The 26,991-nt window shown below is 40.8% G+C and overlaps 1 protein-coding gene across 1 annotated transcript in view; it reads left to right on the top strand.

Moving 5' to 3' along the window:
- Positions 1–400: 400 nt before the first annotated feature.
- Positions 401–26,991, top strand: part of Cep85l (centrosomal protein 85 like) — a 155,736-nt gene continuing 129,145 nt past the window's right edge. Inside the window, exon 1 of the mRNA XM_032888299.1 lies at positions 401–761. Within this exon, the coding sequence (XP_032744190.1) occupies positions 689–761 (73 nt within the window). The 5' untranslated portion in view covers positions 401–688. The remainder of the gene's footprint in view (positions 762–26,991) is intronic.

Genomic DNA, 26,991 nt, shown 5'->3' with positions numbered 1-26,991 from the left:
TCCCACCGTGATCCATAAACGGTGCTTGTGGAATGCATAACGACAGTTTTAATTCTGATCTCCAGTCTGATCCACAGCCCCTGTTAGATTTGGCCTCTTAGTATTGACTAGTGGTGGTGCGGTTGCAGGGACTACTCTCACCTTTTATAACCTTGTCCCAAGAAGACAGGGTTTGGGGTTAAATTTGGCCCCTCTTTCAGCTTGAAGGTAGCAGGATGGAGAAGTAGGGAGGCACCAGAGCTGCCTCTGATGATCACCGCAAGCTGTGGGCTATAGGTCTTTGGCTCGCCGAGACCGTCCCAGGCCCCGCCTTGAGACTCCGCCCCCAGCCCCTCCAGGCCCCGCCCCCAGCTCCTCCAGGCCCCGCCTCTCCCGGCCCGGCCCGCTTGCCTTGGGTTGTGCCGGGCGGAGGGGGCTTAGAGAAGCCGCAGCGGCAGATTTTGCTCAGAGCCCCGGAGCCTGGGACCGCGCCGCCGTCACCGGGGAGCTGCTCGCTTCCCCGGCCCGGGCCTCAGCGCAGCCGGCTGGGCCATGGCAGCCACCGCGCTCCGGGGCCATCGCTGAGCAGCCGTTAAGCCGCACGCCCGGGTCCGGTCCGCGCCGCCGCGGCCCAGGCTCCGCTCAAGTTTCCGCCCAGAAGCCGAGGTGACTGCGGGCCCCAAGCTCCAGGCTCGCCCGCTCGCCCGCTATGTGGGGCCGTTTCCTGGCCCCGGAGGCTGGCGGCCGGGACAGCCCCGGCGGGGCCCGCAGCTTCCCTGCGGGTAAGGAGGACTGTGGGCGGGTGGGGTGGCGGCCGCCTGGGCCTCTCCGGAGTCCGCGCCCTCAGGCCTGCGACCCCCGCGGGGTGACAACTCGGCCCTTCTGGGCCGCTCGGCCAGGCTTTGTTGTCCCTCGTGTGGTGTGCGTGGCTGCTCCACGCGGGACGCGGGGAGGGAAGGTCGCTGCGATGTCGACCGCAGCCGCTGCTCCAGAGACGCTGCCGAGGACTTGGTCGGCGTCTGAGACCCCGGAGGAGGCGGCAGCTCTTAGAAGGCAGGTCGCATGGCTGCCAGGGGCCTCCTGGGTCCCATCGGAACCCAGCCACCTTCGCGATGCGGGGCTCAGGGAAACTAGGGGTTGCATCTTTGCGGTGGTGGTGGTAGGGGCTGTTAGAATCAGACAACCATTTCATGCCTGTATCACCCAGAAGTTGTGTAGGAATCACTAAATTAGAATAAATCTTCCCCTAACGTGGAGTAGAAAAAGAAGGGTTGGCTATCACAAGTTATCTAATGATGACAGTCCTAAGGGCACTTTAATCTTAACTGAATCATGAATCTCTTTGAAAAGCTGAAAGATACATAGATATTTTTCTTCTCCCCTAAGAGAAACGGGCTACTTATCCTTACGCAGAATTTCTCCTAAAAATTTAGGGATTTTTGGGGACCCACGGGTGGTAACCCTGTTCTACAAAGTGTTTGAACTTGACTTGTGTGACTTAGAGGCAGTCATGTACATTTTGCGAAACTGTTTGAAAAGAAGCATTTTGAAGGAGTCCGTTTGTGACATTCTCTGCCTTTTCGAAGTACCAGGCAGGCACATTGCTACTGAAATTTTAAACAGTGCAATTCTGCGAGTTTAAATTCTAAACTATCAGTGGTTCTCAACCTTTTAATGCTGCGAACTTTAGTACAGGTCATCATGTGGTGATGTCCCCGAACCATAAAATTATTTTCATCGCCACTTCAGAACTGTAATGGACCCCAAAGGTCGCGACCCAGAGGTTGAGAACCATTGGTTTAGAAATGTGTGACGTCTGTGTATATATATATATGTGTGTGTGTGTGTGTGTGTGTGTGTATGATTTGAAATTATTCTCTTATACTTTATTCTCTTATATACCCTGCCGTAATAGTTTTAGAAGTAATAGAGATTAGAATAGCGATGAATTTAGTAAACATATATGCAGGGAATTACTTTCTAAACTATTTACTGGCTGCCTTCAAGAGTAGACAGAGAGACATTTAGAGGTTTCTGATGCTTACTCAGATGTTGCAGGGCCTGGTGTGGAAGTCGCTTTAGTGAGGGAGAAGATACTCAGTATCCCTGGGGACCAGAAAGAGTTTCCTTCTATCCATATGTGTCAAACCCATCTGTGATGTCTTTGTAACCTAACCCCTAAAATCTTACTGGCGGTAATGGCCTGTGATGTCAGTACCATCTCAGAAGCATTGTATCCATTTTTCCATTGTTTTCTTTTTTTTTTTTTTTTTTTTTGGTTCTTTTTTCGATGGGGGATCTAACTCAGGCCTTGCGCTTCCTAGGTAAGCCACCGCTGAGCTAAATCCATTTTTCCATTGTTTTCTAAGAGAGCATTTTAGAGTTAGAAGTTAAATAATTGAAAGGCTTCCTTGTTACACTGTAGTTTCTACACATTTACTATCCCTAGAATACAGAGGAAGAAAGTACTTTAAAATAATATTCAGATTTAAGGGATGCGGACAAGAGAAATCTTTATAAAACTATGTGTTCTAAGAGTTGACAGTAGTTAAGTCATAATTCACAGTACTTCTTTCCAGTGAAAGTGAAAAATTTCATCTGTATACTGAGTGTGGATTATTTTTATAGTAATGGTGATATAATTATTTTTCTCCTTGAGCCAATATAAATGCTAAAATTATTTAAAATTAATTTTATAAGTTATTTAGGTAACCAAGTGTGCATATCTAGCAAATGATCTGATAGTCAAGATAACTTATAGGTTGGTTCATTTGGAAAGTTTTTTCTTACAAATCTGAAGAAAGTCTGTGTCTTGGAAAAACTGTATAACAAATATACCCTTTGGCTAATTAAGCAATTTTAGGGTCTATATGAAGATACAAAGAAAAACCAGTCTTCCTCCCCACTCCCTTTTCTGAGTACCTTAGCCCAGGCTGGCCTTTAACACAAAATTGCAATGTAGCCAAGACTGGCCTTGAGCTACTGATCCTGCCAAAACCTCTTAAAATGCTGGAGCAATCACAGACTTGTGACATCTGCCAACCCAGCCTCCTGATGGAGTTTATTAGCAATCTGTTTGGTTCTGAGATGGTAAATAATTCTCTGATATTAAAAAGAGTCTGCCTTTGTATGCAAGAAGTTAATTAATTCTGGGTGTTCTGAAACTGGTTTATGCAAATACGTAATTGACTAATGGGGAAAGCAAAAGTAATAAGAGTGTTGGCTTTCTGCAGTGGAAAGGAAGTTGCTGCTGCAGGGACATTTAAGGATGTAACAAATGGGAACAGTATGTATTCTTTAGAAACTACTAAGAAGTTTCTCTCCTCTCTCTCTCTCTCTCTCTCTCTCTCTCTCTCTTTCTTTCTTTCTTTTGAATTTAGTTGTGTTTTGTCTTTATCCAGTTTTTCAGGTTTATGGCTAACCTTGTTCTGAGTAAATGAAAAAAAAAAAAAACAAACTAAAATGAGTGTTTTCTTACATTTCCATGCAAGATCACATAAAGTCCTCCCCTTCACTTAAAATATAGCTAGATGGCTACTTTAAAATTGAATAAGTGGTGTTTCTTTTGACTTTACACATTATCTAAAGAATATCTTATAAAAATTAATTTTGAATAATTTTGACTTGAATGAATGTATTTGAAATCACTCTTTGTCAGAGTGTAAACTAGTATCAGAGTTGATTGAAAGATGGATATATTTTCCTTAGGCTTTTGAAATCTAGGATTAGACAGTGATATTTTGAGTGTCTCTACTTACAATAAATATGCTCCTTAAAATAGAACACACACATACACACACAGTTTTCTTTTGTTTGAGACAGGGTCTAAATATGTAACCCCCATTGGTCTCAAACTTAAACTAATCCTCCTGTGTCAGGCTTTTAAATGCCGAGATTACAGGTATGAGTCACCATTCCTAGTTTTGCAAGACACATTCAAAACTTAATATATTCCAACCCTTAAAATATTTTGGGATAGAATATTATACTTTTAAACCATGCTAAAAATGTTACGGTTAACGCTTGCACAGTGCTGCTTGTTCATTGCCTTGAGCTGTGGATTTGCATCTTCAGAGTTGATGCATCCCTTACACGCTGCCCAGTGATGTCATAATGGTAGTGGTCATAGATTACAACAAGGGATGCTTTCTGCTATGGTTTGGAGTTAGATGCACCTCAGAGCACTCTGGTAACAATGAGAGGTAACAACACTGCCAACTAAACTCAAGTGGACATGTTCTTTCATAGCAGTCATTGGGTGTGAGGGCGAATCACAACCTGAGTGATGACTTTTGTGAAATGAACTTGATTAGTAATTGGAATTTAATCACTACTTGGATTGACTGAAGCTGGTTTATTACTCTGAGGTCAGGAAATAAATGGTGAGTTGAGCTGATGACACCTATTGAAAATATTTATGGACGTTGTGAACAGAAAGGTTCTAGTTACAGTATTTCTGTCTGTAAGAAATATGTACCCCGAGAAGATAATTAAGACTTGCAATCTCTTTAGATACTATTTTACTGAATTATAACTTACTTAGTTCTTATGAATTATGCATTAAATAAGAAGAATGTAGTCACTCACGTAATATTGAAATCCCAACATATTAACTATTATGACTGTTTTGAGGATTTTCATATTTTCTGCTTTAATCTTTAAAAATATTCAGAGGAGAGCAGTTAATTGTGGAAGATCATTAATTATGAATAGAAGTACTGGCCTTAGCGCCACATGCTTTTAATCTCAACAGAGTGGTAGAGGCAGTAGGATTGTAGTCTGTTCAAGGCCAGCTAGGTTTACGAGTCCCAGGCCAGTCAGGACTACATCTTGAGATGCCGTCTTAAAACCAGACCAAATCAAAACTCCACACTTAATCACCTCCCACAAACAAAACACAGAATAGGAAGGACCACCATAATAATAATGCCAGATTGCTTTGTGTACCTACTTATATTTTATTTTGCCTATTTTTATTTGAAGTAGACTATCATAGCTGTCTAGCATAGTGCTTTCTACCTAGACATGTGTTTTTATTAATAAATATTAGCCATATGCCAGGCTTTGTACTATGCCATGACGCTAGACCATTGAACTACTATGCCATTGAGCCAGAAAGTGAAAGTCTTTGCTGTAGTGGAACTTACACTCCCGGGGTGGAGATGGGCAGTAAGGAATACATAAGAAGCTGGTTCAACTGGGGTTGCTTACTAGGAAGAAAAGGAAGCCAAAAGGTATGGGCAGAATAGCGTTGAGCAGTCTGGTCAGAGAAGGTGCTGACCTGCGTCACATGAGAGGTGTATGGGTTCCAGGGTGCGGCTTAGTTTCAGGAATATCAGAACCCAAGCAGTCCTGAGTTTGATGAGCAGGGATGTGAGGTGAAGAGTGCCTGATGGCAGTGCAAGACTGGCATACCAGGTCTTTTTTGGGATTAATTTTGGTTTACTGTTGTTTGAAACAATGTCTCAGTTATGTATCCTTGGCTGGCCCACTTGCTCTGTAGACCAGGCTGGCTTCAAACAAAGATCCACTTGGCCTCTGCCTTCCCAGGCAGCAGAGGCATGCATCACCACACTAGGTTGGATTTTATTCTGTCTGTGAAAGGAAATTCCCCAAGTAACGGCAATTACACATAGTGCTTGAAGCTGGCATCGCTTTGTGTACTAGGGACAGGTAATGGACATTCTCCGTTATGTTTATAAATCGCATGTTGATTGTGGAGGGGAAGAAATTGTGAAAAGGGAGAAGCAAGAATAGCAATGAAAAAGCTGGCTTTTGATACCATTGTTGTTAGTAGATAAGAGATTTAGATTAGGGCAGTTAGATGAGGTTTTGGGAGAAGAGAACAGGTTCAGAATGTTCGTGAGAAATGAAGCTCATAGGATTTGCTGATGGCTTGGAGGGGGCAGACAAAGGGAAGCGAAGGCAGGTGAGTTCCTAGTTTAGCTTCAGTCAGTGTAGTGGCTTGTGGCTGCATTTTTCTGCAGTGTGAACTGTTGGAGGTGGTGAGGAGTACTGGGGAAGGTTAAGTGTGAAGTCTGAAGTCTGTTTTAGAGTTCAGGTGAGATATTGAGTGGGAAGATGGTATATAAGTATAGGCCACGGTGGATGTCACTGGGTCTGGAGAGATAGGAGTTACTTGTGTATAAATGGTATCAATTACGGGAGCTGGGTGAGTCACATGGAGAGATTATAGAAAAGATAGTGGGGAATACAGAGCAGAAGCCAAAAGACTAAGCTCTGAGACACCAGTGTTTCTGATCAGGTACAGGAAAATGAGTACTCAGAGAGATTAAGCAAGAGAAGCCAGGAAGGATTGGAGTAGAATCAGAGAGTGTGGTGTTTGATCATCAAAGGCTCCTGTGTTTATGGCAATTTCATATAGGTCAGAAGGAAATGGTTGAAGGCTACTGACCACTGTTAGTAGGGGTTTAAAAATACTAAAGTGGCAGAAATTAGCTCATTTCCTTGCATAGAGATTGAGTGTTTAAAAGTGTTGGAGTCTTTAAGCTAAAGACAATACCTCCCTGGGCTTGCTGGTGATCTCCTCTTTCAAAGTAGAGGAGTGCCCAGGGTTTGCCTAGGACTGAAGAGTTTCTTGGGATGGATGCCTTTACTGATTGCTATTTCTCAGAGTATCTGCCTGCTGTTAACAGTGTTCCTTCCCATTGGAATAGGAGATATCTCCTCCCTCCCTCCCTCCTTCCCTCTCTCCCTTACTCTCCACCTTGTTAGATTAAGGGTTTGCTATGATGTAGCCTTTGCTGGCATGGAAATTACTATGTAAACCATGCTGGCCTGAACTAATAGAGATCTGCCTGCCTCTGCCAAGTGCTGGGTTTAAAAGTGCACCATCATCACATTGGCTTTGATTGGTACTTTTTTTTTTTTTTTTAAAACATTTTTTTTTTTATTAACTTGGACTGAATTTATTCCCTTTTCCGGTTTGGGCAACATGGATGGGTGTTCCCCACCTCCCCCCCTTCTCCCCAACAGTCTAGTTCACTAGGGTTTCAGTCTTGGGACCCAGGGCTTCCCTTCCACTGGTGCTCTTACTAGGATATTCATTTAGCCCACGCAGGTCATGAGTCAGGGTCAGTCCATGTATAGTCTTTGGGTAGGCTTAGTCCCCTGGAAATAATATATGGGGGTCTCTTCTTCCAGTTCTTTCTCTGATTGTTCAACAGGGGTCCTGTTCTCAGTTCAGTGGTTTCCTGCTGGCATACGCCTCTGTATTTGCTGTATTCTGGCTGTGTCTCTCATGAGCGATCTGCATTCACATTTTGATCATCCGTCTTGAGTTTCATTTGTTCTAGGCATCTAGGGCAATTCAAGCATTTGGGCTAATAGCCACTTATCAATGAGTACATACCATGTATGTCTTTCTGTGATTGGGTTAGCTCACTCAGGATGATAGTTTCCAGTTCCAACCATTTGCCTACTAATTTCAAAAGCATTGTTTTGATAGCTGAGTAATATTCTAGATGTACAATTTTCTGTATCCATTCCTCTGTTGAAGGGCATCTGTTCTTTCCAGCTTCTGGCTATTATAAATAACTGTATGAACATAGTGGAGCCGTGTCTTTTTATATGTTGGGGCATCTTTTGGGTATATGCCCAGGAGAGGTATAGCTGGGTCCTCAGGCAGTTCAATGTCCAATTTCTGAGGGATTTCCAGAATGATTTGCAGCAGTCTGCAACCCCTCCAATGGAGGAGTGTTCCCCTTTCTCCACATCCTCGCCAGCATTTGCTGTCACCTGAGTTTTTGATCTTAGCCATTCTCACTGGTGTGAGGTGAAATCTCAGGGTTGTTTTGATTTGCATTTCCCTTATGACTAACGATGTTGAACATTTCTTTAGGTGTTTCTCAGCCATTCGGCATTCCTCAGCTGTGAATTCTCTGTTTAGCTCTGAACCCCATTTTTTAATAGGGTTATTTGCCTCCCTGCTGTCTAACTTCTTCAGTTCTTTGTATATTTTGGATATAAGCCCTCTATCTGTTGTAGGATTGGTAAAGATCTTTTCCCAATCTGTTGGTTGCCGTTTTGTCCTAACCACAGTGCCCTTTGCCTTACAGAAGCTTTGCAGTTTTATGAGATCCCATTTGTCGATTCTTGATCTTAGAGCATAAGCCATGGGTGTTTTGTTCAGGAAATTTTTTCCAGTGCCCATGTGTTCCAAATGCTTCCCTAGTTTTTCTTCTATTAGTTTGAGTGTATCTGGTTTGATGTGGAGGTCCTTGATCCACTTGGACTTAAGCTTTGTACAGGGTGATAAGCATGGATCGATCTGGCATTCTTCTACATGTTGACCTCCAGTTGAACCAGCACCATTTGCTGAAAATGCTTTATCTTTTTTTCCATTGGATGGTTTTTTCTTTTCAAAAATTCATAGGTGTGTGGGTTTATTTCTGGGTCTTCAATTCTGTTCCATTGGTCTATCTGTCTGTCTCTGTACCAATACCATGCAGTTTTTATCACTATTGCTCTGTAATACTGCTTGAGATCTGGGATAGTGATTCCCCCTGAAGTCCTTTTATTGTTGAGGATAGTTTTAGCTATCCTGGGTTTTTTGTTATTCCAGATGAATTTGCAAATTGTTCTGTCTAACTCTTGGTACTTTTATCTTATGCTTTTATTAACTGTTTTCTGAGTGGATACTTGTAGCCTATCTCTTACTATTATGTGGCTGCTTCTTTTTCTCACCCTTTATCCTTCCATTTCACTCTCTGCCACTAGGTAGGAGAGAAAGGAGAGAGAGATAGAGATCTTTTCATCTAATTTCTTTCTTCTTGTTTCTTCTTTGAGCACAACTAATGACAAACTGCAGCCAAGCCCCTCAAATGACCACCAGCCACCAGCCCTGACTCTTGGGACATTTGCATACCCTCTGAAGGGTTTCCAGAATTCCAGATATCACACTTGCAGAAACGATCTGCAGCTGGCAAAAGCATGCCTCTGCTAAAGCACGAGGCAAATCATCGTCAGCTGCTGTGACAGCATCCCCATCCATATCGTTACTCCTGGGATCAAACCAAAAATATTTTCTTATACTATTTATGTGTTTACAGAAATCAAAATTCCAGAAATCTCACTGCATTTCCCTTCTTCTGCTTTAGCCATTAATTGTGCCGAGTCTAGAAGAAAATTAAACAGACTTTTTCAATGAAATAAGTGCTTTTTGAGTCAGTGGCCAAGGTTTTCAGGAAACCTCTGCTGCTCAACTCTAATCTTTATCAGTTTTGATGTATCCACAGCTTTTCATTTCCTGTGGACTACAAGCAAATTCATGTCCCCAATGCAAAACTTGCACTGGCTTCTAACCTGATGTTAACACATCCTATATACTGTAGTATGTAGGGGTGATTTAATTTCACTGTGTTTTCTATAACCTTGGTGACTCTCTTGCTGAGTGTTGAGGTTTTTAGAATTTCAACTCCTTGACTAAAATGGCTTGTAAGTTTTGCTGAGGGGCCTTGCTAGGCTCCCATTTTGTTTCCCAATGGCAAGAAACTGCCTTGGATATCTTTTGAATTTGCACTAGTGAACCCAGTGATGGCCTTTGCCTGCACACCCTGGGAAGACTAGACGTTCTTTCTGGTTTACATTTAGAAAAATGTAAACCTTACCTTTAGGGATGTCTTGTTTATAATAGTTTTGCAAATGACCATATTTCCTACAATTAAAGCACTGGGCATTTCAAGATCTGACATTTTGGCAGCTTGGTCCAGTCTCTTTGCAAATGACCATGTTTTCTGAAATTGAAGTACCAGGCATTTTGGTGATACCATAAGTATTCCTTATCCACTTGTCCATAGATGGTGTTTGTGCCTTTAATGATCTGATTTTTTAAAAATTCAATATTCACATTTTCAAATTTCAGGGTTTCTGTCCATACCTGCCTTGCATCATCAGGGTCTGGGAAGGGCTTTGTTTACAGCTGAGACTAATCTTTGTGAAAAAAGCAATGAAGGCTTCTTCAGAGCCTTGTTTATTGTTTACCTTTGTACAGGAGGTGGACTTCAGTTCTTCTCTGACCTGACCGTCTTCTAGCACAGATTCTTTCCCTCTTTCCTTCTGTGGGAAACTCTTGGGCTCCTCAACTTTGTGCCAGGCTCTTAAAGCTGCTAAATGACATTATTCTATAATATCATCAAACTGAATCAGCTGTCATATACCAGAACACTGCCCCTCACCCAGCAACTGATCTTTTACTATATCCGTTCCTCTTGCTCTATTTTACCTTTTAGTTCTTGGCCAATTCGTGGCTTCTTCCCTTCACCATGTTAACCATTGTAATTTTAGGCTGGCCTGTAGTATACAGCTGTTAACCAATACCTTGTAGTCTTTGGGACATATTTTATTTTGGGTAGCCCAGGGACTTAGAATTCGTTTCACACAAGATGAGTGCATTTCATATCAAATCATAGCCTCTTTAAAATGTTTTAGATCTATCATTTCTATAGGACACCATTCTGCTCATCATAACCTTCTTCCATACCATTAGCATGTGCTGTATGACTACTGGGAAAGCTGGTGGTGATCTCATAACCCAGGGCTGCCCCTCCTTCAACTCTGGCAGTGAGGTTGGTTCGTGATTCACTCTTTCTTTCAAAACGGGCTGGTTTTTTTTTTTTTTCTTTTTATCAGATTGCCTTCCTGCCTTTTTAGCTTTTCTGTGACCCAAATGCCCTCCAGCACAGTTTCTTGACCTCTTTCCTTCTGAGGGAAACTCCCGATCTCTTGCTCAGTCTCTAGCACTGAGGCTTTTGTTCTCTTCCCGTCCAGTGCTTCTTGCCTCCCAGGAGCTTCCTTCTGCACCCTCTTCTTCTCCAGTTGCAGCAGTGACCCTGCAGCTCTTTCAGAAAAGACAGCACAATGACCCCTTTTGTTTTCCCACTTCAGCCATTTTTTTTTGTTTGTTTTGTTTTTCACCTCCTTCCCCCCATTTCTACCTGCAGTTTTTCCAACTGTTCAGCCATTCTTCCAACCTTTTTTGAAACAGAATACATAAAGACAAAAAAGAAAAAAAGAAAAAAAAAAACCCAGAAAATCTCCGCTGGGAGCAAGCAGGGGATGTCCAGTGGGAGCCACAGAAATTTTTGCTGGCATCTTGAAAAAAAAAAACCCATTCTTTTATATCATGCCGTTCTCTCTATGGCATTTGAAATCAGATTTCTCATTTTTATCCTTAAGTTTCAAGCCCCATATTTTGAGGTGTCACTTGTAATTAATCTTTTACTATTTTGTGAGTTCTGCTTTTTCCTACCCTTTATCTCCCTCCTAGATAGGAGGAAAAGAAGGATAGTGGAGGTGGGGGGGGGGAGCGAAAAAGAGAGCACTGAATCTAATGAATCTAATTTTCTTGTTCCTTTTTTGAGCACAACTACTGACAGACTACAGCCAACCCCTCGAATGAAAACAGCCACTAACTCCGTCCGCCTGTCATGGGGCATTTACATACCCTCTGAAATGTTCCCAGGATTCCAAATGTCACACAGTTGCAAAAACTACCTGCAGCTGGCAAAACTGTGCCTCTGCTAAAACAGGAGGTAAATCATAGTCGGCCTCTGTGGACAGTCCAAAGTCGCTCCAACCTGGGATTAAAATGAAAATACTTTTTAAAATAATATTTTTGTGTTTGAAAAGAAACCAAATCCCAGCATTCTCACTACAGATACCCTCTTTTGCTTTTTCCCGTCTCTTAATTTGGGTTTTACTGCTGTGAACAGACCCCATGACCAAGGCAACTCTTATAAGGACGTTTAGTTGGGGCTGGCTCCCAGGCTCAGAGATTCAGTCCGTCATCATCAAGGCAGAGCATGGCAGCGTCCAGGCAGGCATGGTGCAGGCCGAGCTGAGCCTTCATCTGAAGCCTGCTAGCAGAAGCCTGGCAGCTAGGAGTAGTCTCAAAGCCCACACCCACAGTGACACACCTACCCCAACAGGACCACACCTTCTCATAGTGCCACACCCAGTGATTGATTATAAATTTACTAGGTAGTTCTAACTTATAATTGAGATAGTTGATTGGATTTTACGATACTTTAAAGAGAATGAACTCAGAAACTTTGTCCTATGCCTTTATTTATTTACATCGTGGGTGTCAAGTGAACAAAATTTGCTGATAATAATACTTATTTTTTTTTTTTTTTTTTAATCCAGAGCAGGGACTGAACCCAGGGCCTTGTGCTTGCTAGGCAAGTGCTCTACCACTGAGCTAAATCCCCAACCCTTAGTTTTTTTAAATATTGAAAGTCAAGGTCTTGCAAATGCACGACAGCTTGTAGTTATCCTTAGAAGTGGCCTATGTGTCCTGTTTAAAGTTCCTATTCATTGGATGCATTCTGTTGTGGAAGGAAAGACTGTACCTGTCTGCCACGAGAATCACACGTGTGGCAGAGATGCACCGAGTCTGACGCTTTTCTGAAGTTCTCTCATCACTGCATAACCTCTCTTCCTAGTTAAAGAATAAAGAAACCTTTGCTAGAAAGTAAATGCTTAAATTTGGGGACCTGAAAAATTAGAGATATTTATGTTTTCTCAGAATTTCATTTTGAAATATTTTGTTTTTATTTTTACATTTAGATTTATTATTCATGGTGCTTATGTTCCTAAGCATTAGAAAACTAAGAGTTGAGGAGAATCTAGCCTGTGTTTTCAGTGTAGGCTATACTTAATACAGGTCGCCTTCATAGTACTTTTGTTTGAATAGTGTTGTTGTTTAGGACAACTGATCTTGATACTTACCTTCTTCTGTGGACAGACCTAATTTGTTGTCATAAAGAATGCTTTCCTCATGAGATGATACTGTGCACATGGGGTGGTTTCTTTAATAGCATCTCAGGGATTTCCAGTTACCTCAGCTTTCTAGTTCCTCATAGAAATAGAGGCTATTAAGCAAAGTACCTGGTTCTGACTCTGTGTGGCTGCCAAAATACTTGTTGGAACATGTGTTTTCACAGAACCAGAGGGCGGGGTCTTTCCATCCATACCCTGATATCAACAGGCAGGCAATGTTTTATAGAAGAGTTAATCTTAGTTGTATGGGTAGCTACCCTAACCTTTTGATTGCTTCTATTAAGAAAGCTTGATAGACGTAGTTATTTAAATTAATAATTTTGTTATGAAAGCTGAACCACTTATTATTTGGTTATTTTTAAATAGAACTGTTTTAAAAACACACTAGATCAACATTACAGGTCTAATAATGGGTTTGAAAATAAAATTCATAATCATATTCAAAGACTCCAGAACTGGTTTTGGTAATGTTTTAAAATTATTTGCAGTATTTAGTGAAAAGGAACGTTCAGCCTTTTCATATTTACATCTCATTAATTTTGGTGGTTTGAATAAAAATGGCTCTAATAGACTCTAGGAAGTGGCACTGTTAGGAGGTGTGGCTTTGTTGGACGAAGTGTGTCATGGGGTTTCAGATGCTTTGGTGTTTGAAATGCTCCTGCAAGGGCCAGTGTCTCTCCCTCATCCTGCTGCCTGCTAACCCGGATGTAGAACTCTGCTCCTTTTCCAGCACCATAGCTTCCGCTGTGATGGTAACAGAGTCACCTCTGAACCGGAGCCGGCCCCAATTAAAGCTTTCCCTTTATGAGGGTTGCCATGGTCACGGCACCTGCTCATAGCAATAAGAACTCCAACTAAGATATTAGTGTAAACTTTATTTTAATCAGTTAAGCAATGAGTTGTTCATTTTTGTTTTTATGAGACAGGTTTTTTCTTTTATTGGATATTTTCTTTAATTTACATTTTAAATGTTATCCCTTTTCCCAGTTTCCCATCCAGAAATGCACTATCTCCCCCTGCTTCTATTAGGGTTCTCCCTATCCACCCACCACTCCCTCCCACCACCCTCCCTGACATTCCCCTACACTGTGGCATCCAGCCTTGACAGGAACAAGGGCTTCTCCCATTGATGCCAGACAAGGCTCTCCTCTGCTACATATGCAGCTGGAGCCATAGATCCCTCCCTGTGTACTCTTGGGATGGTGGTTTAGTCCCTGGGAGCTCTAGGGGGTCTGGTTGATTGATATTGTTCTTCTCCTTATGGGGTTGCAGACCCCTTCAACTCCTGTTCTTTCTCTAACTCCTTCATTGGGGACCCCATTCTCCCTCAGTTCAATGGTTGGCTGTGAGCATCCACCCCTGAATTTGTCAGGCTCTGGCAGAGCATCTCAGGAGACAGCTATATCAGGCTCCTGTCAGCATGCACTTCTTGGCATCCCCAATAGTGACTGGGTTTGGTGCCTGTATATGGGATGGATCTCCAGGTGGGGCAGTCTCTGGATGGCCTTTCCTTCAGTCGTTGCTCCACCCTTTGTCTCCATACTTCCTCCTGTGAGTGTTTTTTGTTCTCCCTTCTAAGAAGGACTGAAGCATCAACACTTTGGTCTTCCTTCTTCTTGAGCTTCATATGCATTGTGAATTGTATTTTGGGTATTCTCAGCTTTTGGACTAATATCCACTTATCAGTGAGTGCATACCATGCATGTTTTTTTTTGTTGTTGTTTGTTTGTTTTTTTGTTTTGTGATTGGGTTACCTCACTCAGGACGATATTTTCTGGTTCCATCCATTTATCTAAGAATTTCATAAAGTCATTGTTTTTGATAGTTGAGTAGTATTCCATTGTGTAGCTGTACCACATTTTCTGTATCCATTCCTCTGTTCAAGGACATCTGGGTTCTTTCAAGCTTCTGGCTATCATAAATAAGGCTGCTATGAACATAGTGGAGCACGTGTCTTTGTTGTATGTTGGAGCATCTTTTGGGTGTATGCCCAGGAGTGGTATAGCTGGGTCCTCAGGTAGTACTATGTCCAATTTTCTGAGGAACCTCCAGACTGATTTCAGAGGGGTTGTACCAGCTTGCAATCCCACCAACAATGGGAAGGTGTTCCTTTTTCTCCCATTTTCCCCAGGATCTGTTGTCACCTGAGTTTTTTGATCTTTAGCCATTCTGACTGGTGTGAGGGTGGAATCTCAGGTTCTTTTTTTGATTGCAATTCCCTGATGACTAAGGAGGTTGAACATTTGTTTAGGTGCTTCTCAGCCATTCGATATCCTCAGCTGATAATTCTGTTTAGCTCTGTACTCCATTTTTAATAGGTATATTTGATTCTATGGAGTCTAACTTCTAGAGTTCTTTGTATGTATTGGATATTAGCCTTCTATCAGATGTAGGATTGGTAAAGATCTTTTCCCAATCTATTGGTTGCCATTTTGACCTAATGACAGGGTCCTTTGCTTACGGAAGCTTTGCAGATCCCCATTTGTTGATTCTTGATCTTAGAGCATAAACCATTGGTGTTCTGTTCAGAAATTTATCCCCCTTTCCGCACCCCCTCCATGCCTGTTTTTGAGGCTCTTCCTCACTTTCTCTGTTAGTTTCAGTGTATCTAGTTTTATGTGGGGGTCCTTGATCTACTTAATCCACAAGGCTATAAGAATGGATCGATTCGCATTCTTCTACATACTGACCTCCAGTCGAACCTGCACCGTTTGTTGAAAATTCTGTCTTTTTTCCATTGGATGGTTTTATCTCCTTTGTCAAAGATCAAGTGGCCATAGGTGTGTGGGTTCATTTCTTGGTCTTCAATTCTATTCCATTGATCTACCTGCCTGTCTCTGTACCAATACCATACAGTTTTTAATCACTATTTCTCTGTAATACAGCTTGAGGTCAGGGATGGTGATTCCCCCGAAGTTCTTCTATTGTTGAGAATAGTTTTCACTATCCTGGGTTTTTGTTGTTGTTGTTGTTTTGTTTTGTTTTTGTTATTCTAAATGAATTTGAAAATTGCTCCTTCTAACTCTGTGAAGAAGAATTGAGTTGGAATTTTGATGGGGGTTGCATTGAACCTTTAGATTGCTTTCGGCAGGATGACCAGTTTTACAATATTAATCTAATGAATCCATGAATATGGGAGGTCTTTCCATCTTCTGAGGTCTTCAGTTTCTTTCTCCAGAGACTTGAAGTTCTTGTCATACAGATCTTTCACTTGCTTGGTTAGTCACACCTACATATTTTGTATTATTTGTGACTATTGTGAAGGGTGTTGTTTCCCTAATTTCTTTCTCAGCCTGTTTATTCTTTGAGTAGCCTTACTGATTTGTTTGAGTTAATTCTCTATCCAGTCACTTTGCTGAAGTTGTTTATCTGTTGTAGGAATTTTTGGGGTCACTTAAGTATACTGCCATATCATCTACAAATAGTGATAATTTGACCTCTTCCTTTCCAATTTGTATACCTTTGATCTCCTTTTGCTGTCTAATTGCTCTGGCTAGAACTTTGAGTACTATATTGAATAGGTAGGGAGAGAGAAGGCAGCCTTGTCTAGTCCCCGATTTTAGTGGGATTGCTTTAAGTTTCTCTCTGTTTAGTTTGATGTTGGCTACTGGTTTGCTGTATATTGCTTTTTCTATATTTAGGTATGGCCTTGAATTCCTGATCTTTCCAGGACTTTTATCATGAAGGGGTGTTGAATTTTGTCAAATGCTTTCTCAGTATCTAATGAAATGTGTTTTTTTTTCTTTTAGTTTGTTTATATAGTGGATTATGTTGATGGTTTTATGTATATTGAACCATCCCTGCATCCCTGGGATGAAGCCTACTTGATCATGGGGGTTGATTGTTTTAATGTGCTCTTGGATTCGGTTTGCCAGAATTTTATTGAGTATTTTTGCATCGATATTCATAAGGGAAATTGGTCTGAAGTTCTCTTTGTTTGTTGGGTCTTTGTGTGGTTTATGTTTAAGTGTAATTGTGGCTTCATAGAAGGAATTGGGTAGTGTTCCTTCTGTTTCTATTTCATGGTATAGTTTGGAGAGTAGTGATATTAGATCTTCTATGAAGGTCTTAGTGACTTTTGCACTAAACCCATCTTGTCCTAGGCTGGGTTGGGAGATTTTTAATGACTGCTTCTATTTCTTTAGGGGTTTTGGGACCGTTTAGATGGTTTATCTGATCCTGATTTAACTTGGTACCTGGTATCTGTCTAGAAAATTGTCCATTTCCTCCAGATTTCCAGTTTTGTTGAGTATAGGCTTTTGTAGTAGGATCTGATGAGCTTTTGAATTTCCTCAGTTTCATTGTTATGTCTCCCTTTTCATTTCTGATTTTGTTTATTTGAATACTGTCTGTGTGTCCTCTGGTCAGTCAGGGTTTGTCCATCTTGTTGATTTTCTCAAAGAACCAGCTCTGGGTTTTGTTGATTCTTGATTCTTTTTGTTTCTACTTGATTGATTTCATCCCTGAGTTTGATTATTTCCTGATATCCACTCCTCTCGGGTGTATTTGCTTCTTTTTGTTCTAGAGCTTTCAGGTGTGCTGTTGAGGTGCTAGTGTATGCTCTCTCCAGTTCCTCTTTGCAGGCACTCAGAGCTCTGACTTTTCCTTTTAGCACAGCTTTCATTGTGTCCCATAACTTTTGGTATGTTGTGCATTCATTTTCATTAAACTCTAAAAAGTCTTTAATTGCTTTCTTTATTTCTACCTTGACCAAGTTATTGAGTAGAGCGTTGTTCAACTTCCATGTGTATGTGGGCTTTCTGTTGTTTTTGTTGTTATTGAAGACCAGTCTTAGTCCCTGGTGATCTGATAGGATGCATGGGATTACTTCAGTCTTCTTGTATCTATTGAGGCCTTTTGGAGAAGGTACCATGAGGTGCTGAGAAGAAGGTATATTCTTTTGTTTTAGGATGAATGTTCTATAGATATCTGTTAAATCCATTTGGTTCATAACTTATTTTAGTGTCACTGTGTATCTGTTTCCATGGTCTGTGCATTGCTGAGAATGGGATGTCTCCCACTAATATTGTGTGAGGTGCAATGTGTGCTTTGAGCTTCCTTCTATGAATGTGGATGCCTTTGCATTTTGGAGAATAGATGTTCAGAAGTCAGAGATCATCTTGGTGGGATTTTTTCCTTTGACAGTATGAAGTGTCCCTCTATTCTCCTTTGATAACTTTTTGGTTTGAAAGTCTATTTTATTTGATATTAGAATGGCTTAGTCCAGCTTGTTTCTTGGGACCATTTGCTTGGAAATTTTTTTCCCACCCTTTTACTCTGAGAAAGTGTCTGTTTTTATCACTGAGGTGTATTTCCTGTATGCAGCAAAATTCTGGGTCCTCTTTATGTATCCAGTCTGTAACTCTATGTCTTTTTATTCAGGAATTGAGTTCATTGATGTTAAGAGGTATTAAGGAATAATGATGTTTGTTTCCTGTTATTTTTGTTGTTAGAGGTGGAATTATGTTTATTGTGGCTTTCTTCTTTTTTGGGTTTGTTGCAAGAAGATTACTTTCTTACTTTTCTAGGTGTAGTTTCCTCCTTGTGTTGGAGTTTTCAACCTATTATCTTTTGTAGGTCTGGATTTGTGGGAAAGATTATTGTAAATTTGGTTTTGCATGGATATCTTGGTTTTCTATCTATGTTAATTGAGAGTTTTGCTGGATACAGTAACCTGGGCTGGCATTTGTGTTCTCTTAGGGTCTGTATAATATCTGTCCAGGATCTTCTGGCTTTCATAGTCTCTGGTCAGAAGTCTGGTGTAATTGTGATAGGTCTGCCTTTATATGTTACTTGATCTTTTCCCCTTACTGCTTCAAATATTCTTTCTTTGTTTTGTGTATTTGGTGTTTGACTATTATGATGGGGAGGAATTTCTTTCTGGTTCAATCTACTTGGAGTTCTGTAGGTTTTCTTGTATGTTTATGAGCATCTCTTTCTTTACCTTATGGAATTTTTCTTCTATAATTTTGTTGAAGATATTTACTGGCCCTTTAATTTAGGAATCTTTGCTGTCTTTTATACCTATTATCCTTAGGTTTGATCTTCTCATTGAGTCCTGGATTTCCTGTATGTTTTGGACCAGTAGCTTTTTCCGCTTTACATTATCTTTGACAGTTGAGTCAATGATTTCTATGGAATCTTCTGCTCCTGAGATTCTCTCTTCCATCTCTTGAATTCTGTTGGTGATGCTTCCGTCTATGACTCCTGATGCTTTTCCTAGGTTTTCTACCTCCAGTCTTGTCTCCTTTTGTGATTTATTGTTTCTGTTTCCATTTTTAGATCCTGGATGGTTTGGTTCAATTCTTTCACCTGTTTGGTTGTATTTTCCTTAATTATTTAAGGGATTTTTGTGTTTCCTCTTTAAGGTCTTCTATCTATTTACCTGTGTTCTTCTGTATTTCTTTAAGAGAAATTATGTCCTTTTTAAAGTCCTTACCATCATCATGAGATGTGATTTTTAAATCAGAATCTTGCTTTTCTGGTCTGTTAGGGTATGCAGGACTTGATGTGGTAGGGGAACTGGGTTCTGATGATGCCAAGTGGCCTTGGTTTCTGTTGCTTAGGTTCTTGTCCTTGCCTCTTGCCATCAGGTTATCTCTGCTGTTAGTTGGTCTCAACTGTCTCTGACCCTCTTGTAATCCTGTGTGTCAGCAGTCCTGGGATAATGTCCCAGACTGCTTTTTGGTTCCTGTGTCCTGATGGCTCGGGCGCATTCCTCTAAGCAGAAGTGGTCTTACCTGTGTTCTCAGGTGTGTCAACACTCCCAGGAGTCCAGCTCTCTCCTGGCAGGATCTGGGCACAGAGAACTGTGTGGCAAAGGGTCAGCTCTGGGTGCAGAGAGTCAGGGTTTTTATGCAGCTCACTCTGCCTCCATTTTCTAAGAAGATTACAGGAGTGTGTCACCCACCCTTCCCAACATTTATGTTTTATTTTTAATTGGGAATAATGTATACATTTATCAGCCATAGAAAGATTTAATCATGGTGATTAATATTCTTCACTTTTTTGTGATGCTGCTGTCAAAAATTCATCCTCTAGCATATTTTGATGTATATAATAATATTATTAGCTAGTTACCATGAATTATAAAATTTCACTAGAGCTACTTGTTGAAGTGAAGACTAGCTTCAAAACCATAGGTAATCTTAGGAAGGGACGGAGGGGTGGAGTCAGCAATTGGAGTTGGTGCTGATAGCAACAACAATTTATAGGGTCAGCAATAGCAGTGCTATTGTGAGCAAAGCTTAATTTTCTGGGGACAGTACTCTCTGTGATTGGTGGGAAACTCTGAACTCTTTTAACTCTTAGGGGGCTGGAAAGAAAGAAAAAGAGACCCCCCCAACACACACACACACACACACACACACACACACACACACACACACTAAATAAAGCAAATGGGGCTTCAACAAGTGTTTCCAATAAGCAAGCTCAACAATTTCACACACACACACACACACACACACACACACACACACACACACACACACACACACACACACACACACACACACAGAGTTGGTGGATGGAAAGAGACTCCAAAACCCACACATTTATTTTTTTTCTCTTTTGTCTTTTTATATCTTCGAGGACAAAGCTCTCTAAGAATAAAAGCAAGTAAGATATTGCAGAAAAGGGAGTTACAGCAGGATTGTTGATTATAAATTCATAGCAGTTGTTTTACCTATTTTGCAAGCTCATTATAAGTTCAGAGCAGTAGTTTAAAAAAAAAAACAGGATTACATCGCCCAGTTCATGGCCTTACTTTTATCATTGTGTACACCTGTGGCCTTATCCTTAGTGCTGACCTAGAATGAATGTTTTCTTTGTTCATTAATTTGATCTAAGCTGATTTTTCTTCCTAGTGCAGTTTACATGCTTGTAGTGAATGAAAATTCATTGTGTTCCTTTTAATGCAGCCTTTACTTACTAGTCTAAGAGCAGGGGACACATTCTATTCTTGAAATTATCTTTATTACATCTTTCTGGCAAAACAACTAAAACCATCTTCTTAAACTTTCTATCAGTTATTCCAAGTTCCTAAAATAATTTGAATCAAATCAGGAATTCTATAAAATCATTAATTCATCTAAGTATTTTTTTATGAAGGTTTATCTTCATGTTGATGCAGGGAAATTTGCTAATAGCCAGGATTGCTAATAGCAGTAAGGATTTTTTTTTGTCCAGTCATACCATGTTAGGAAAAATAGGGAGGAATACATGAGAAGGCAAAACAGCAGCAAGAAGCAGTCCGGGACTGCTCCTAGGGCAGTGCCTGTCTGTGGTTCACCATCACAGTCATGCAAAATGGTATGCCATCTGCAGGAAGCCCATCTGCCCAGGTCTTCAAGTTCTTACAGCGACTGTCCCAGTTTACCTGAGACTTCGGATCTTGTCCCTTCTTCCCTCTCCTATATTTAGAAATGCCACATCTACCAGTTACCGTTACCTTAGAAACTGACCTAAATCTATATACTTGAAGGCCAGTTAGTTTACAATTAACTAAGTCACTTTCCGACTAGCTAATGTTTTTAATGTGAACTAGTTTATGTTGTATTACTTAACTAAGTGAAGAGCCATCTCCAAGGACTGCTTTAATTCCCGTTCTGGAACTGATTTTTTTTTATTTTTACTTTTTTCTGACCTAGAATTTGACCTTCAGTCACAGTTCATGTCTGAATTGAACTTTTGATCTCATTGTGATTGGAGGAACACAGTGTCTTAAAGACCCCTCCCCCTTTGCCTGTTTTTTTTTTTTTTTATGGTTTAAAAGTTGTGTGTGTGTGTGTGTGTGTGTGTGTGTGTGTGTGTGTAAGTATATGTATGTGAGTGCAGGTATCTGAGGCGAACCGAGGCATGGGATTCTTTGAAGCTGGAGTTAGAGCAAACTATGAGCCACCGGACATGGGTGCTGGGAAATAAACTTGGATCTTCTGCAAGAATAGCAAGTGCTTTAACTCCTAATCCTAATATTTAAAAAAATATACTTTACATTAATTCTTTGAGAATTTTACATGTAGTTTGATCATATTCATGCCTTGTTTCCTTAATTCCTCCCACATCTAGTCCCTAACTCTTTTACCTACAGACAGATATTCTCTCTCTCTCTCTCTCTCTCTCTCTCTCTCTCTCTCTCTCTCTCCTTTCCTCTCAACTGGTCCTTGGTTCTCATTTTTCCTTTTAAAAAGTAGTCCACTGAATGCTGTTTGTGCTGCTGGATGGGTGTGGGGCTCTCTACTGCCGCAGGATTGACCGGCCAATGTCCACGCCCTTAAGGAAAACTTACTTTCCCTCCTCTATATAAAGAATGTTTTTCTATATGGTTTAATGCTCTGTTGTGTGTGAGAGACTTTTTATGTCTTTTGATCTATTGGAGACTATTTCCCATAATTCTTAGGACTTCTCATCACTGGCTCTTTAACTCTCTTAAACTATGTTTTAAAAGCAAATATTTACTGGTTTTTAAATAGATATGTAAATCATATTGGGTTAAGGGCTAGTTGAAAATATCTTGAATTTTAAAATAAACAGAACTTCCTAACAAAGTTCTTATTTTAATCCTTCTAAAGGGAAGGCATTTTTGTAGGTATAATTGTGAGTCTTCCAGAATTCTAATTTTATTCAGTGAACATTTATTGGATACCCAGTGCCATAATGACTTCATTTGTTGACACTTTGCCTGAGTGCACAGGGCTTAGGCTAGTTAGGACACTTAGATAAAAGGTTGCCATTCATTTTCCAGTTTGGTGAGGCAGAAAAAGAACGTCATATGTGGACGTTCTTTTAGAAAACGGTTGTTGAATTTAAACCTCATTTGGGAATGAGGAGAGTCAGTTTAATCTAAAAGGAAGAACGAGGAAGAAAGAGCAATTGGGTCTTTTTAAAAGACTTCAAGGGGAAGCAGTTGAGTTTGCAGAATAGACTCATCTGTGTGCAGGAGAGGTGGGTAAGTGTGCATTGCATTCTGGTTTTTGTGCAGGACTAGATGGTGGGGAGGGTGGAGCTGCAGACTCAGGAGAATGAGATCTCTAGTTGGCATTGAGGGTGGGGCTCAGGAGCCATAGGCTGTCAGCAGGACAAGCACACTTGATTCCAGCTGTCCATAAGAAGAGCAGCAACTGGAGCCTGGCGGTTCCTCTCCAGGAGCGTAGATACCTGGGACTCCATAGGTATCCAGTGGAAAGTGATTTGTGGGGTGGATACTGCATACTGTGGTTACTTCCAGAAATGCCATGAAGGTTTTTTTTAGGTTGCTTGGCTGCATGGACTGTTCCAGAGGCTGGTTCTTGGGCTGTGCCATACATTGATTTTTCTTGATGAGAAAGGTTATGGGAGTTTAAGGCCTCGCCTGAACCTGATAGTGGACTTTGTTTTAGCAATTCAGAGCTGTTAGAAACGCACAATATTTATACTTAAGTGGTATAGTTCCAATGTATTTTGATATTTTCCCCATTTTGTTTTCTATTTTGTTGAAAATATTAGTGTCTGGTTGATTTTAAGACCCATTAATAGAAGCTTGGCTTGTGCTTGAAAAAAATCCTGTGAGGTTGGGTCAAGTTTGGAATTCAAAGAGCTCAAGACTGTCTCAGACAGTGAGTTCCAGCCAGCCTGGCCAATGGGGCGCAACCCCGAGACTGTAATTTATGTTTATGGTTTATACTTGCACGCAGCTTTCAATGTTACCTTGTTCTATTCTTGCCATGCGGGCCACTGTGCTTGTCCTCCTGGTGCTTAGTATTTATTTATCCTAAGCAGTTACAGCATACATCACGAACCTTTCGGTGTCAGCATTTATTTGTGCTCAAACTTCAGAAAAAAACAGTAGGTGACTCTGTCTGCCCCTGCCCTTTTTTCTGTATTTACTGTGAGTAGAAATACAGACTTGTTTTTTATTTATTTATTTTTTTGTCTTATCCTCAGGCATTTCAAAAATGAAACATAAGCTGTTCTGTTCAGTGTGTAGGGTCACTGGATTTTATATCTCAAAACCAGAGCTCTGTCTTGTAATAGAGAGGAGTCAGCATTCATTGATCCTCTTGTGTTCCAGTACTGGACTGCTTCGCAGGGCTGTCACTGCCTTCGTCTTGGTGGCTAGAGCTGGCTGGTTCAGGTCCTCATGCTATATGGAAGGAGACTTTTACTGACTGTATCAGTCAGGGTTCTCTAGAGTCAAGGTGAACTTAGTGAATGTCTCTATTAATGAATTTATTTGGAATGACTTTACAGTCTGCAGTCCAACTTCAAAGCAATGGGCAGCTGTTTTCCCATTCCAAGTCCAAGAATCTAGTAATTTCTCAGTCTCAAGAGGCGGGTGTTTGGCTGTCTTCCGTATAAGCCGGAATTCCGAAGAAGTAGGTTCTGACAGATGTGTGCTGGTAAGTGCAAGCAAGAAAGGAGAGGGCCTTCCTCCTGCCTTTGTCCTTACGTAGACCTCCCAGGAAGTGTGGCTCCAGGACTAAAGGCGTGTACAACCTCTCCTGGATTTGGAAAGTTTCTCATTTCTGTTCCAGGCTGTCCTTAAACTCAGATCTGCTTGCCTCTGTCTCTTTAAGTCTGAAATATAGTTCCCACCATTAACTTTTAATATTCTCTGAGTTCTTAGGAAGGAGAAAGTGTCTGGAGGGTTTCATGGTTTTCAGGGGGGTTCAGGGTTGAAGATGGTGAATTAGAAGGTTCTGGCAAATTGCTTGTTCAGATATAAAGATTCACCCTCACGCTTCCCTCTAAGAATGCTCCAGTACCAACTTCTGTCTTAGTTAGGGTTTCCATTGCTTTCTTGAAAAGATACCCTGACCAAAGCAACTATTCTAAAGGACAACATTTAATTAGGGGCTGGCTTACAGGTTAGAGGGTTCAGTCCATTTTATCATGATGGGAAGCACTACATCATCCAGGCAGGTATACAGTGTTTGGAGGAGCTTGAGAGTTCTACATCTTGTTCCAAAGGCAAACAAAGACTGGCTTCCTAGACACCTAGAAGGAAGACCTCTCAAGCCACCCCCCTCAACAACACACTTTCCTCCAACAAGGCTGAACTTCCTAATAGTGCCCTCCCCTGGGCCAGGCTTGTATTAAACCAGCACACCGGATCTCGAGCCATCTCCACAGACATTAACTTTTATCCAGTTTTGTTTTGTACTTGTATTTTGTGTGTATTCATGTACCCAAGTTTGTATTTTGACACCCCTTTGTATCTAAAATGTATCTAGGCAATTCCACCTCAATCTCTCCTCCCACTTGTATATATCCAACACTCCTCTAATATGTCCTTGCCCACCTTCTTGTCTTCTTTTACCATTAACCCATATTGGATCCTTGGTGCTACTTTGCCCATTGGCCACATGGGCAACCTCCCCACATCCCAAAGAACTATGTTTTCTCATTAAGCTGGCCGTCAACTACTGATGGCCAGCACTAGCTCAGCCAGGGGGGGACCTTCTAGAGTTGGGATTGACTTGGTTTCTGCAGCTAATATAGCTGCAGTGATTCTCCCGAGTGTTAGACAAAAGGTGTGTGGAAGCCAAAACCCTTGAATTTCAGTAATTTGTGCCTTGAATATATCCATTTATTTCAGAAGAGGCTGGTTAGTAACTTCTATTCCCATTCCGTGAAAGAATATCCTAAGACTTTTAGCACTTAAATAGACAAGTTATTGGTCTTATGGTAAACATTTTTTTTTTTAAGGAAATAAGGTATTTTTCAAATTAACTAAATTTAATTTGTAATTTAAAATAAAATAAAAGCATGGCAGTCAGATAGTCCCCAACTACTATAAACAGAGAAATGCCCTGTAGTGTTTGCATGGGGTTTGCTCTGGTGCTTTTCTTTTCTTCATCCTGTTCTGAAACCAGACTGAAGTCTACTACCCAGGAGGAACACAGGCATTTTAGACTATGGTGTGATGGGTTAGGTGTTCCAGATGACTTAAAATCTGAGGTTGCAAATTTCACCTCTGAGTTAAGTCATCCTGTAAACTGGACAATTCAATACATTTTAGATCGGTATTAACACTACTGGCTTTTTGCCATTTATTTCCCTATTTTACTGTGTGCATTTTATGTGTATGTGAGTTAAGCCCAACTCCAGCCTCAGATGTGGAAGTCAAAATGACGCTTGAGGTTGCTTTTCATTATAGGTTCTGGGGGTCTGCTCAGGCAGTCAGGTGTGCTGCAAGCACTTTCCTTTGCTAAGCTGTTTTGGTCAATAGGCAAAATTTGTTCTGTTCAATCTTATTTCATTGAAAATATTTGTTAATAACTGTCTTTTGTCCAGAGAATCACTCTTTGGGGGGGGTAGGGGTTAAGAGAGTGTGGGGGGCGGGGAGTTTCCTGTGTAGCCCAGGCTGGACTAGACCTTGCAAACCTTTTCTTCTGATGCTCCTGCACACATTAACACTATCTTTAGGAGTATATGGGAATTATTCTTGTTTCAGTATCTTGGCTAGGCTGTCTTTTGAATTCACATTGTATCAGTGGGCTTGAATTTTTATCATTTTTCATCCATCTGTGTATTTCTTGGGTTTTCATTTTTTCTTTTGTCTAATTTTATTTTTTGAGGTGGCATTTGAAATATATTTACACTGCTTTTAATGCTTTTCGTGACAGCGTTGATGACTTCACTCATTTCATAGTGGTCCATTTTTATGTTCTTGAGTACAAGTCTGAAGTGCATCTTATAAGGTTGCAGGCTACTGAAGGTAGATGATGACTAAGTATCTGAGCAACTAATTAAGGAGAGGCTATGATCTACAATAGAAGGTCCCTTTATTATGTGATAGCTGGACCTGATGCAAGAATGCTGGATACGAGGGGGCTACCTTCAAAGTTTATCTTTCCTGGTACTATGGAGTTCTTGTAATTGAAGCTCAGTCAGCTGACTATGCAGAAGGAAGATGATACTCTACAGTGTAAAAAAAGCACTTGAGCATGGGTGTTTGGAAGAGTACTTTGTGATATTTTAAATTTATGAAAAGCTTATCAGAATATAATGCATTTTAAGTAAGGGAACATATATTCTTTTGTTATTCCAAGATACACAAGTCAGAGTTTCAAGAAGTGAAGGTACTGATATTTTAGACTTACTATTATTTTTTATCTTTTTTATAGATTTTTCAATATTTTAGTATATGCTAGATCAGGTATTGAGGTATTTGCTCTGCTAAACAGGTGATGTTGAAGTGCAGTGAGGGAAAGTGTAGATTCTGGTCAT

The sequence above is a fragment of the Rattus rattus genome, chromosome 18 (assembly GCF_011064425.1).
Source record: "Rattus rattus isolate New Zealand chromosome 18, Rrattus_CSIRO_v1, whole genome shotgun sequence".
Lineage (NCBI taxonomy): Eukaryota > Metazoa > Chordata > Mammalia > Rodentia > Muridae > Rattus > Rattus rattus.
This window is presented reverse-complemented; position numbering and strand designations above follow the sequence as displayed.